The sequence below is a fragment of the Gymnoscopelus microlampas genome (genome assembly GCF_963454915.1).
Source record: "Gymnoscopelus microlampas genome assembly, chromosome: 5".
NCBI lineage: Eukaryota > Metazoa > Chordata > Actinopteri > Myctophiformes > Myctophidae > Gymnoscopelus > Gymnoscopelus microlampas.
This window is the reverse complement of record NC_139942.1, coordinates 28,687,420-28,700,543: the sequence shown is the minus strand read 5'-3', so window position 1 is coordinate 28,700,543 and position 13,124 is coordinate 28,687,420. Positions and strand designations below refer to the sequence as shown.

Below are 13,124 nucleotides of genomic sequence, written 5' to 3'. Positions count from 1 at the left end.
TGTCCAGTAGACATACTGTACATGCCGCTGAAATAACACCTGTTGGCTGCAAATGTGTAACACCATCCATAATGTCACCATGGCCAAAAGACAAACTGTATCCACACCTGAGACACTTGTGATCACACAGCCTTACCTACCTCAGTTCATTATGATATGAAAGAAGGAAACCAGAGTCCCATATAAGCCGTCCTACAATAACTGTGTGCGAGTGTTCTCAAGGTGTCCCCAGCGTTTAGTTTTCTTTTTTTTAATTCCAGCTTTAAATGTCAGTAGGTCCGCACATGGCAGAAGAATCCAGTTTAAATCCTTATGTTTTATACGTACAAATTCACTGTTGACTTCTCGCACACAAATGGTACAGTATGCGCCACCAGTCCCGCTATTCCTAACTTGCTGGATCTGAACTGTGGCGCTGAGTCATCCAACTGTTGTCCAATGATGATGCTGGTTCCCCTGGCAACGAGAGGCGCCGCTGGTCCTCTGATAGCTCCGATTGACCCATCACTGTCCCTGAGCCCGCACCTGACCCAGGGGAACTGTTGTTATAGGCCAAGTTGAACAGACCATCTTCTTCTGGTGTGTTGGTTCTACCCAGGACGTGATGCTCTGTTTGGCTGATTGTGTTGGAGGGACAGGGCTGTGAGGAACCGTCCTGTGCAGGGAATGGCTGAAGGAGGCGCAGCTCTATTCCAGGGCTGTGGAGTGGTTGCTTGGATTTTGAAGGTATGTCCTCAAAGTCTGGGTTGACCAGCAGCTACAAAACAGGACAATGATGATAAGCTTATGTATGTTTAAGTAAACAAGTAATTAAGTAATTAAATATGAACAGTGGGAAAGTAGAACATAAAAAAAAAAAAAAAAAAAAAGAATTGTGTACACACATCATAGATCTGGCTTGTCATGCCACCACCTTAAGTAGACAAAACTACATCATACTAGGTTTGATTTGTAAAATATGTTCCTCCATAAATGTTGTTCTTTAAAACGCAAAGAAGCCTTAATTTCCCAACATTTCTTCCTGCGTTCCAGTATCTTTATAAAAAGCAGTACAACACCTGTGAGAGAGATGTCTGACTCGGTGTCTTGAGGGGAGGAACAGGTTGGAGCCGCTTCTCTGGCAGCCTTGAACTCAGGGAGGTGAGAGGAGGAGGGAAGAAGGAGACGGAGGTTGACAGGCATGCTTCAGTCTGGGCTGGGATGGGAGAAGACAGCTGGGCAGATGACTGACACTGGGCGGCATGGGGGCAGGCATTCTGGCTGACAGCTGGGGTGGCCGGAGAAACAGTTTGACCAGAGAGAGTTTGGGCGACTTGGGCCAGTGTTTGGATGGAAGGGAGGGGCTGGGGTAAATCCTCACTGGACAGAGGACTGTGAAATAAGGACGGTAGAGGGGGTGAGGTAGACATGAAGGGGGATCGCTGGTTGAACGAGGCAGTAGGAGAGGTGAGGACTGGAGGGACGACTGGGAAAGAGGTAGCGATGTTTACGATAACATCTGGATGTTCGGCGGAGGGCTGGGCATGGGGGTGGGAGGCGGGGGAGGTCGGGGTGGGGGTATATGTTGGAGAAGTGACAGTGGAGGACTGGACCGGGGAGGAGGGCGCGAGAGGCGTTGACCCCAGAGTACTGTAAGAGGGCGGGATCATGGACATTTGCCTCTGCAGCAGCTGCAGAACTGACCCGATGTCTGTCGCCATGCGCGATTCCAACCTGGAAAGAAATGTACATAATATGAAGCCTGGGGATGTGACAGAACAATAAACTATTAAAGTTAGGTAAGGTTAGTTCACTCCCAAAATGACTTTGTTTTCTATCAATTACTCACCCTGTGACGGCTTGAATACAAGGAGTATTATATATTTTTTTTATAACATTCCTTTACAGTGTATGAAAAATCCAAAAACAAAGCATAAAGTTGAAAAAGAAGATAATTGGAAAACAATAGGGGTCAAGGATTAACAACAGCAACACTTGATCAAAAGTCAATTTATAAGCTGCAAAACAATGCTCACAGTGTAATCCTAAATGTTATGTGTCCAGTCTGCTTCCAAAACATTGTTTTAAGCTGAAAACATTTTTGTCCATGAGATCATTTAGACCGGAAGTGAATACAAATGTTTTCTTTTGTTGATGTTTTAGGAGCACCGAGCATACTACTGGATACATAACACTTGGTATTACACTTGTTTTGTAATTTATCGACCTTTGATAAAGTTTTTCTGTTGATCCTGGACCTCTATTTTGTCCTATTCTGTTCTTTTTCAACTCTATTATCAAAACGAAACTTCTCCATATATTCACGGTGTGAGTAATTGATAGGGAAAAAAGTCATTTTGCAAGAGAACTATTCCTTTAAGGCCCCTCCCTTTACGTATAGAAACAAATACATTATTTTAAAATGGTGTAACCGTTACTGCTCACTGCTCAGTGCTCACATACTACACCCAACTTTGTGTTGGCATGGAAGTTAAGCAATACATCCACTAGAGGGCAGTTCAGAGTCAAAGGTTTTCTGGCAACAAATGACAATTGTGGAGGTCATAATAATGTACCTGTTAAGAAAGAGCTGTTCTGTAATAATTGATCAATGATATTTAAAAAATCATGAAAGCTGAGATTTAGTTTTTATAAAAATCCAATGCAATGAGTGTGATGTACTGTAAGAACAAAATGTCCACCGTGTGAATTTGGACAACAGACCCACCTGAGGATCTGTCTCTGTAACAGATCAAGTCGGTTCTCTAACTCCCCCTTATGTTTGCGAGAAATGGCAGCAGCGGGGGGAGGAGCAGGAGGAGTAGTAGTAGGAGTAGGGGAGGTGGAGGAAGGAGTGCAGAGGGGTCGTTGATGAGAGGGGTGTAGGGAGAGAGGGGAGGGCGGAAGTGGGAGGTGGGGAGGAGGTGAGGGCAGGCTGTGGTGGCAGGGCACCTCCTGGTACTGTTGCTCTTCGCGACTCTCAGTACTCCAGAAGCTGAAGATGTTGGAGACGCCAGACAGAGCATCTGTGGAGACAGACAGAAAGACAGACAGACAGACAGACAGACAGACAGACAGAGAGACAGACAAGATGGAGAGAGAGAGGGAGAAAGAGAATTACTAATTAATAATAGCGTACAAGAAAAAAAAAGTAATGACAGACCTGAGTAACAAAATGTTCATTTATCCCAATTTCCTTCAGAAACGCAGTCATGTAAAAGCCCAATGTAGCCTAGAGACAAGAAAAAAGTGAATAATATGGGAAACTTCAAAGTAAATAACGTAGCAGATAGGATGAAATAACAGCATTTCAAAATGGATTTTGGAAAATAATATTTGGTTGTACCTGTCAGAGAGTTGAGTGTCTTCTCTTTGCTGTCTATCTCCACACAGCTAGCAGCAGTGTTGTTGTTGCCGTGGCCATGAACCTGACCGGCCAATGAGGATGTCTGAACAGGACTCGTCAGCTCTGACTCCTCCCCTTCCCCCTCATCTCCGCTGAAGAAAGCAAAAGTTATCATTTATACAATACTATTTTCCAAACTGGACCCTAAGATTTTAAACATTCCAAAGCACACATGATTGTCCTACAACCTCATATTTGTTTTCCATTCATAACTTAGTATAACATTTTCGTTTTGTATATTGTGGCCACAAGACACATTTATCTTGCATTATAAAACAGCCAGCTCAAATAACGCAAACTGACTGGTTAATAGGCTATAGCAATGGTAGCTATTTGCTTAAATATAGCACTATTTTGTTTGGGGGAGGAACCCATAAGACCATTTTGGGTTTCAATTCCTCCCTTACATACAGCAATTGTCTCCTGTTTAATGTATTGTTGTTATTGTTTTGTGTATTATTTATTTTTGTGCAAATAATTAAATCAAATGAAATCAAATCAAATACACAAGAGACTAACATTAGACAAACGTTGCCAGAAAAAAATGCTTTTATAACTTTTGTATTACTTTTAATGACTTAATGACTCAAAACGTACCCAAGTCTATGTAAAAAGGCACAGTACAGTTTATTTTCTAAAATAATGGAAACAAAGCGTGGACTTACCCTGGCTTCAAGGCTACCCTAAAGAATATCAATTAAAAAAGTACTTTATTTTTAGTATGTAGATAACACAAAGACTCACGATTTATGTTTGCAATCATCTGAATTCTGCCCATCACACAGGTCACAGTGACTGTGCCCACTTCTGGATCTGTAACGAGATCTCTGAGATCGACTGCTCTCTTCTGGCATGGAGTCACCTGTAGAGAAGAACACATGTACTGTACATCACACCAAGGCATATTCAATTACTGACTGGTCACAGTTTGGTAAATATGATATTGTGATAATTCTGGAACGAAGCGTGTTTGTCGAAATGGCAGAGATCAGGTTCTATGGAATTAATGAATGGCTCCCATTTCACCAGGTTCACGCTGGATGCAGAGGTGCCGCAGAAAGAATAGACCACATGCTCGAAACATTCGCTGAACATTGGGAACCGGCTGCACCGCTATGCAGACAATATGCATGGAACAATTCTCAATTCTCCTGAACAATCCTAACCCAGTACCTCTGAAATGTATCACTTTTTATGACCCTCATATTGGTGTATATGGGGGTATATGCTTGGTGTGTTTTTAGATGGGGTTGCCCATGTTTGTCCTTTGTTGTTTGTGTTTGTATACTGTGCTGTCTGAACATGCATATCAAACACTCAGCAAAGTAAGCTGGTGTCTCTGGCACCTGCAATTAATGAGGCTTAACCCATTAAGACCTGGAACTGTGTCATTTTTAGATTTGAGCTAAAAAGCATTATTTTACACTTTGGGCTATTCAAAAATAGCAGATATACAAGCTCATAGCGCGGCACCGAGTGCCGCGCTACGAGCTTGTAGATCTGCTATTTTTGAAAAATCTTGAAAATGTGTGCAAATATTTGAATATATATATTTTTAAAGCGAACATTTTTAACTCAAATCTTTGCTTCTGGGGGGCCCTGGAACAAAATATTTTGATGGGGGTCCGCGGCCAAATACATATAATTTTGGGGGTCCTTGACATGAAAAAGATTGAGCACCACTGATATAGAAACATACGTTTTTCAGAAAACTGTTGAGATTTAGGAGCATGTAGAATCGGCTTCAGGTCTCAATGGGTTAACAGTTGCCCAGGTGATTTAGGGCAGATACTCAGGTGTGCTTTGTCTTTGTTATTACAGGGAGAGACTGGATGCAAAGTGACAGATTAGTCACAATGCAAACCATTTGGATAGCACTTTTCATGAAAAGACTTGACTATGAACAGATATCCATGTGGACACTAAGCACACAGACACACAGACATGATCCGTGCAGCAGATATTTTTTGTGTCTGTGTGTACTTATGCATGTGAGTGGACCATGAACATCTGCATACATCAATCTATAAAATGGGTCTGGTATGCTACGCTATGCAATAATATGCTTCAAGTACACGTCTATGAAAGGCAAAGGTCCATGTCTAGTCTGCTGAACTCTCCATCCACGTAAAGTATGTCTGCTTCCTGTTTTAAACAATAAACATCCGTCGCTGAACTTCACATGAGCATGAGTCACGATTAAAATATATTATAAAGTACAATAATAATATCAAATAATTTTGATTTGATCATAACTATCAGGACGAGAAAAAGACAGACTTAAGACAGCTCTGACTGAGTTTTAGGCAATGACTCGAGGAAACCTCCCATGATTTATCCCAACATTGGAAATGTGTCTGCGACAGTGAAATTGCTTGAACGGCCTGTAACAGTGGCGCGGGAAGGGGGGGCTACGGGGGCTGCAGCCCCCCTGGTGATGGGAAGGGATTTAAAAAAAAATTGTTTTATTACATTTAAATTTAATTAAAATAATTAAATAACGTAACCCTAACCTAACCCTAACCCTAACCCTAAAACCGAAATAAAGTAAAGGAAATAAAGTTCCAAAACCCACCCAAACCCGCACATTTTTTGACCCGAACCCGCAAAAAAACTGCGCGCGCGCGGACGGGACGCATGCACGCGCGCGCGCGCTCAGCCCCCCTGGCTATTAAGTACTTCCCGCGCGTCTGGCCTGTAATGTAGGCATAAGATGACTGGCTGCTCATTATTTATGTTTGGGAAATAAACATGTATCTTAGAAAGACAGTCAACAGTGAACCCAGCAACATCAATGTTCAGAAACCAAACTTCTGACACACATAGTGAATAAATGTGATTCTGATTTGTTTTGTGTCACTGTATGATGACTGCCTCTATGCAGAGACATACAGTACAAGTCTTCCTTGATGTCGGTGACAGCAGGAGAAACGAAACACAAAACAGCTGGCCACACATTTTGCTTAAAGCTTCGTCAGACTGTAAGAACATTGGATATAATAAAACATGCAACCTTCTTTAAGTGAAAAAATAAACCCAGAATCATTATCCTGTCTGTGATTGTTTTCTGCTAAAGAATGCAGCCACAATACAGAGCATGGAAACATACAACATGTGGAGGATAAATGCATTACTAATACATTCACAGTAGCTCTACACATGCACAGTATTTCTACCTCCGTTGGTTCTGTCGGCATGGCAAAGTCTGTGTTTTTTTTGTCTTCTGCTGAAGACTGAACCGTGGTCTGAGTCCTCACTGCTCACTGAACCAATTATATTAGCGGTCTAGAGAGAGATAGAGATAGAGAGAGAGAGAGAGAGAGAGAGAGAGAGAGAGAGAGAGAGAGAGAGAGAGAGAGAGACAGAGAGAAAGAGAGAGAAAGAAAGAAAGAGAGAGAGAGAGAGAGAGAGAGAGAGAAAGAGAGAGAGAGAGAGAGAGAGAGAGAGAGAGAGAGAGAGAGAGAGAGAGAGAGAGAGAGGGAGACAGACAGACAGGTCATGGAGGGAAAGCATGAAGGAAGCAAAAAAAGATGAGGGAGAGTGACAGGTGAAGATGAAAAATATCCTAAATACTATTGATACCTCCCAATGTACTGTATGAATGAATGAACCATTGAAAAGTGCTTTGAGTACTTAGACAAGCGCTATAAAAATGGTCATGATGATGATTCATTATTGCTTAAGGACTGAGAGCTTCAGAGCTTCAGTTTATATATTGATGTGAGGTCATACATCTCTGAGGTTGAAGGCGATCTCCAGATTGTTCCAGAAGTCATCGTAGAACTCTGGGTACATTTCCAACACCTGGAAACACAAACAACATGTCTTCAACATAAACAACAAAGCGCAAACAACAGCTCAAGGAGTTTTCAAATCCGCCACCCCCCCCTGGTCAAAAGTAGTTCCCGCGAGTGCGTCTCTTACAGTACCTCTAGCATGTCTTCTCTCTGTATCTTATGAAGGTCACAATAGGTCAGAGCTCTGACATCAGCACTAGACTTCCCTGGCCGAGCATACAGGTTTATGGGCTCACCAAAGATATCATTCTTCCCTGGAAAGGAGAGGAAATGGTGGAGAGACAAGGAGAAGAGGGAAGAGAGAGAGAGGGGAGTTATAACAAATAAATATCTCTACTTTAAATCTGCAGTTCATTGTGGCAAATTTGTACATATCAAAATGTTGGTTTGTTTTACCCCACTTTCTCTATCAGTAACAGTAATGTAGTCAACCACAGCTGAATGAATGTAACTAAAACACTGTGGTGAATTTCGTTCTCGTTGTTTGTAGCTATCGATAAGACAGGCCACTAGATGGAGCTATTTGCTTTACTCTTCTTGTTATGCAGAAAGGAAAACACAAAACAGCTTAGCTAATGACAGATGACCAATGAAATGAATCAATCAACATGCTCTTTCTTTATTTTCTGTTTCTTTTTTCATAAGATCATACCCAGTATGGCCACCACCACGTCTCCTTTGAGGATCTCTATTGATCCTCTGGATATGAAGTAAAGGGCTGATATCAGGTCTCCAGCGTGGACCAGAGTGTCTCCGGGAGGAGCATGGGTGGTCTTAAACCTCATAGCTAGGGCCCTCAGACAGCCCTTAGTCGAACCTGGAGAAATAAGACATCAGTCAATTAAAAAAAAGAAACAACAAAAGAAATCGACAAAGAAACGCTTGAATCATTGTACATTTTGATCAAAGCAATCTCCAAGAATGGTCATGTTGGAGGGAATATCACACCCCTTTGTCTCATCACTGTATGCCCAATCCAGTTCATAACCATCTAACTTCCTCAGCAGCCCACAAGCTCGGTTTCCTCCACCACCCCTTCCTTCTCCCAAGACCTAGAGAGTAATCTCCTCCCTTCTAGTCCAAAAACACAACTAGGAGACTTCTGGCACAGTCTGCATCTGTGGGCCGATTTTCCCATCCCAAACGCTGCATCACAGCTATGTAGGTTAACAGCTGTACCATTAGTCTTCCATTTCCTTACTCTCATTTCATAACAACATAATATCAAAGTAGTGAGTCAGTAAACGAGGGATACAATTATGCTGAAAGCAACAGGAGGTTACCTTTGAAGGCCTTACAGTTCTGCAACAGTGTGCGGTTAAGATGGAGACAGATGTCTGCCTGAAGACAATCTGGAAAACCTTTTAATACCTGCAGGGACAGAGAGAAAGCGAGAGAGAGAGAGCGAGAAAAAGAGACAGAGATAGAGAGAATAAGGATCAGAATCAAATTTATTGTAAAATCACAGGCTTACAGGTGTAAAACAGTGGGTTACAGGTGTAAAACAGTGGTTGAATTTTGTGCAAGTGCCATTGTTTTTGTTATTTCCATATACGAGAAAGGGAAGCAGAAGAGGCAAGACTAGCATACAGTATGTGGCACAATAGAATAAAATAAAATAAAATGGAAAAACATGTAATAATGAAGTATGTGTAAGTATGTGTATGCGTATGTGTACGTGTGTGTATGTGTGTGTGTACATCAATTTCCTTCACTCACAGCGTTCATATCAATCCCGTTAGTGTAGGACCAAGCGTGCTGGAAGTACTCCTCCAGCCTCTGTCTCAGTGGGTTGGGAATTTGATGGAAGCGAATGAACTCTCTCACCCTCAGCATCTGGGTGTGGTAGCGGGCCGTGCCCGAGTACAGGCGCTGGATAATGGCTGACACGTTACCAAAGATACTGGCATACATCAGAGCTGGTAGGTGAGGGAGGGAGTGAGGGAGAAAGAGACCATGTTATAACGACATTACACAGCATGCAAATAATAGGATTGGGAATCGTCACCAATATGAACGATATAGTCTGATGAACAGTATGAAGTTGAGAGACATCTTATTTTCATTTTCTTTCATTCTTTACAACAGTGTAGAGGGAAAATACTAACCCACAAATGTAAGGTGTACTAGATCGTCATTGTGTATGTGCAATGTGGCTTACTCTGCAATGTGGCTGACTTGGCCAGTCAAAAACAATGTCAAGATTCTGAGTTGGCATGGTGTGTGTGTGTGTGTGTGTGTGTGTGTGTGTGTGTGTGTGTGTGTGTGTGTGTGTGTGTGTGTGTGTGTGTGTGTGTGTGTGTGTGTGTGTGTGTGTGTGTGTGTGTGTGTGTGTGTGTGTGTGTGTGTGTGTGTGTGTGTATTCTCAGAACTCACATCCGATGAGCATGACACAGATGGAGAATATTTTCTCAGAGTTGGTGTTCGGGGACACGTTACCAAACCCCACGCTGGTCAGGCTGCTGAACGTGAAGTAGAGCGCTGTGACATATTTATCCCTTATGGATGGACCAGACCCCTCCAGAGAATCATTGTACGGCTTCCCCAGGTCTGCACCCAAAGCGTCCAGCCAGCCATTCCGAGTAGAGCTTGCCCGCTCCACGTTACCTATAGCATACCTGGAAGTGGTCGTTGTTGGGGAAAGAAGACAATACATTCTCATGGATGTACACATCTCAACATGGACATCAGTGTAGTTTGAGATTAAATCAATTTTGTATTATTTTTGAACATTTTTTTTGTTTTGTTCATAGAGTGTTTTGTTGACCTGTCCACTTTCTTTGGAGGGTAGCTGGAATTATGGGAATATAGTATATGTTCTTTGATTTCTTTATGATGCTGCCACTTACAAAATGTATTGTGTGTAGAAAGTAATCAGCATGTAATTTTGTTGTGACAGCATCCATGCTGTCGTGGTCTAGCACCAGGCTCTGCTGGAAGGCTTAAATCCTGTTTGCTGCTTTAAGAACACAAATTTAGAGAATACACTGATAAAATAGTCAGAATTACATTTGAAAGTTCCTTTTAAGTATAGGAGTTAGTGTAGTGGTATTTTTAAGTAACTGTGACTGAGGAACAAATGAAGCAGAATTTATACTAGGGATGCATGATATATCATTGGTATCGGCCGATAATTACTTTCAAATGTTTCATCGGTATCGGACAGATATCAAAAATGATTGCCCATTGGTGGAATAGCACATGTTATCCTAGCCTGCATGAGGAATTATCTGATAGTGACAACACATTTTCCATTTGCAATAACTGTTAAGCTTCAGTCGTGGGAGGAAAGAGCAAGTCTAAACTTCAATCATTTAATACTAAACTTAATTATCCACCTGACAATCCAACATCCTGAAATATAGCCCTCCTCTGAATATCTGTAGAGCAGAGTTGCGGAGGTGCCGAGGAGCTCTATATTTTGTATAAAGTTATTGATTATTCACAGCTCGTTTAAATATGGCCCTTGGAAACAAAATGTTCTGTAGGCCTCATAAAACAGGTCATACGGTAACAGCAGTGTTACAGTAATTGCAGTTACAGTATAATGATGATAATGATAAACCCTATAGACGGATTTCCGCGCGACGTCATCACAGAGCAGAATGCGCAATCTGCGCATGCTCGGGGAAAACGAATTGTTGCGCCGTTCACTCTGTTGTTATGTTCGGGAGTTAGATAGCCATAATTCTGCTATTATAGGCATAATAGGCATAATGCTGCTATTATATACAAACAGATCCAACTTCCGACAAATCATTTTTATTGAGTAAACAAGGTATTACAAACTGCATAATTTAATCTACTTTCATTAAACCCGGTGAAGATCATTTATTTTATGAATGGACATTTGACCAGAGCTGCTACGGGTAATGGCGCCCTCTATAGGCTACCCCCGGATCTGCACGATCATATCCTCTCATGTTTACTAACAGGAAACCTGTCTATAGGCAATGTGCAAAATTGGTATCCATATCAATATTGGTATCAATATATGACTAGGGAAATAATTGGTTAACAGATATCAGCCAAAATTTCACTTGATTTAAACTGTGTTGAGTAACTGTGTGACTGTGGACACTTATTATTAACTGGATCTGTTGGGTGTTTTATGTTTATGTCTATGTTCTTGTTTATGTATGTTTAATGCGTCTTTTAGAGTTCTTAAATCTGCTGTAGCACAAATTGCCCAGTTTGGGACATAATAAACTTCACCTATCATATATGATGGTGTTCACCAAAAATCTGTTAAATGCTGTGAGTGACACCATCACACGATATAGTATAAATTAGGCTTAAAAAGAGCAGTTTACCAGATGCAGGCCAACCAGTGGGCGATGAGGGCAAAGGTACACATGAGCAGGAAAAGTACAGCGGCTCCGTACTCCGAATAGCGGTCCAACTTCCTGGCTACACGGACCAATCGTAACAACCGAGCAGTCTTCAATAAGCCAATCAGCGTGGTGGTCTGGGAAGAAGAAGGAAGAGTCATACTGGATGAGATGGATGATGATTGGACTCCTTTTTATTGACTGAAAATTATTTATATGTGCTATGCACCAATATCCCTGCAATGCTCGGAATAATAAATATACAGTTTAGTCACTGGTTCATGTGATCATCATATTTAAACGAACCTTAATAAGCTCTTATCCCAGCTATGAAAAAGTGATATAAAGGTACTGTATATGGAATGTGACACACGCACGTACGCACGCACGCACACACTCTCACACACACACACACACACACACACACACACACACACACACACACACACACACACACACACACACACACACACACACACACACACACACACACACACACACACACACACACACACACACACACACACTTCTTTCTTCCTCCGACCCCCCCCCACCTCACCATCTCCTCTCTTCCTCTCTCTACTCTCGTCCTTTCCCGTCCCCCTCCCCTCCCCCCCTACCTCTCCCTCCCCTGATCCCCTGGCCACCTCCTCTCCGGTACGGTAGATGAGGAGGTCAAAGGGTATGGCTGCCACCATGTCGATGAGGAACCAGCCTTTGAAGTAGTGCACCGCAATGCGAAGGGACTGGCTCACCACCTGAGGAAAATACACACGCACACGCACACCCACACCCACACACACACACACACACACACACACACACGAAAGAAAGCAGTTAGCAGAGACAATATGAATGTATAATTCAGGCCGCTGTGATTTTTCTCTCCAAAATTCCCCCCAAATACGTAAATCGGGCTCATATCTTTTGTCTGAACTAAGATAAGACTTCACTCAGTAGCGAGAAGGCTATTGTCCCGTCTACAACTCGTAAAAGTCGGCAACATTAAGCCAGAAATGAATCTTTCTGTTCTTTGTCTGCGTAACGATTTGGTGAAGAGTAAAAACATATCTGGCCCACTAGCCAGGCCACAGTGATGCTACATCATTGTTAATTTATGTCTGACTCAAAACTGAATCATTCTTCAAGCTGTATACTGAGGTCTGTCTTGACAGAGTGACGACTTAGTATGCTTCAACTGACATTATCAAGTTATTGAAAGGCCAATATTGACATAACTTAAAAGACAAAGAATCTAATAAAGAATCTAATAAATGCACAGCTCATTCCTTAGTCGGCCCAGCTTAGCATAGCAGTGGGGCTGTGAGGTGGACGGCATGATATAAAACTTGTTTTTACTGCAATGGATATAAACATCAGGGCTTTACTAAAGCCAAACAGGTGTTGAACAAAGGAGCCGTGTTTTATCCAGGCCTTGGCTGTCTAGACTCTCTAGAGGTGCTTCACGCATCCAGTAATCCTGTATAGAACTACTCCAGGACCAAATAACCACTGGTAAGCTATATGTTTTGGACTAGTACCATAAGACCTTCAAACAGTAGTAGGAAAGGGGAAGAAAGGTTTTAGAGGTTTGTTTTATTCTTGCAATAG

The 13,124-nt window shown here is 42.1% G+C and overlaps 1 protein-coding gene across 1 annotated transcript in view; it reads right to left on the bottom strand.

The window, feature by feature from the left end:
- Positions 1-388: 388 nt before the first annotated feature.
- The window catches only part of LOC311045021 (voltage-gated inwardly rectifying potassium channel KCNH2-like), a gene marked incomplete at both ends in the record, with an annotated part of 87,581 nt that continues 74,845 nt past the window's right edge, over positions 389-13,124 (bottom strand). Inside the window, 14 exons of the mRNA XM_084056832.1 lie at positions 389-757; positions 1,059-1,713; positions 2,708-3,005; positions 3,326-3,477; positions 4,130-4,247; positions 4,412-4,421; positions 7,118-7,189; positions 7,315-7,436; positions 7,835-7,999; positions 8,466-8,553; positions 8,902-9,101; positions 9,559-9,800; positions 11,496-11,650; positions 12,161-12,271. Of these exons, the coding sequence (XP_083912958.1) occupies positions 389-757; positions 1,059-1,713; positions 2,708-3,005; positions 3,326-3,477; positions 4,130-4,247; positions 4,412-4,421; positions 7,118-7,189; positions 7,315-7,436; positions 7,835-7,999; positions 8,466-8,553; positions 8,902-9,101; positions 9,559-9,800; positions 11,496-11,650; positions 12,161-12,271 (2,757 nt within the window). The remainder of the gene's footprint in view (positions 758-1,058; positions 1,714-2,707; positions 3,006-3,325; positions 3,478-4,129; positions 4,248-4,411; positions 4,422-7,117; positions 7,190-7,314; positions 7,437-7,834; positions 8,000-8,465; positions 8,554-8,901; positions 9,102-9,558; positions 9,801-11,495; positions 11,651-12,160; positions 12,272-13,124) is intronic.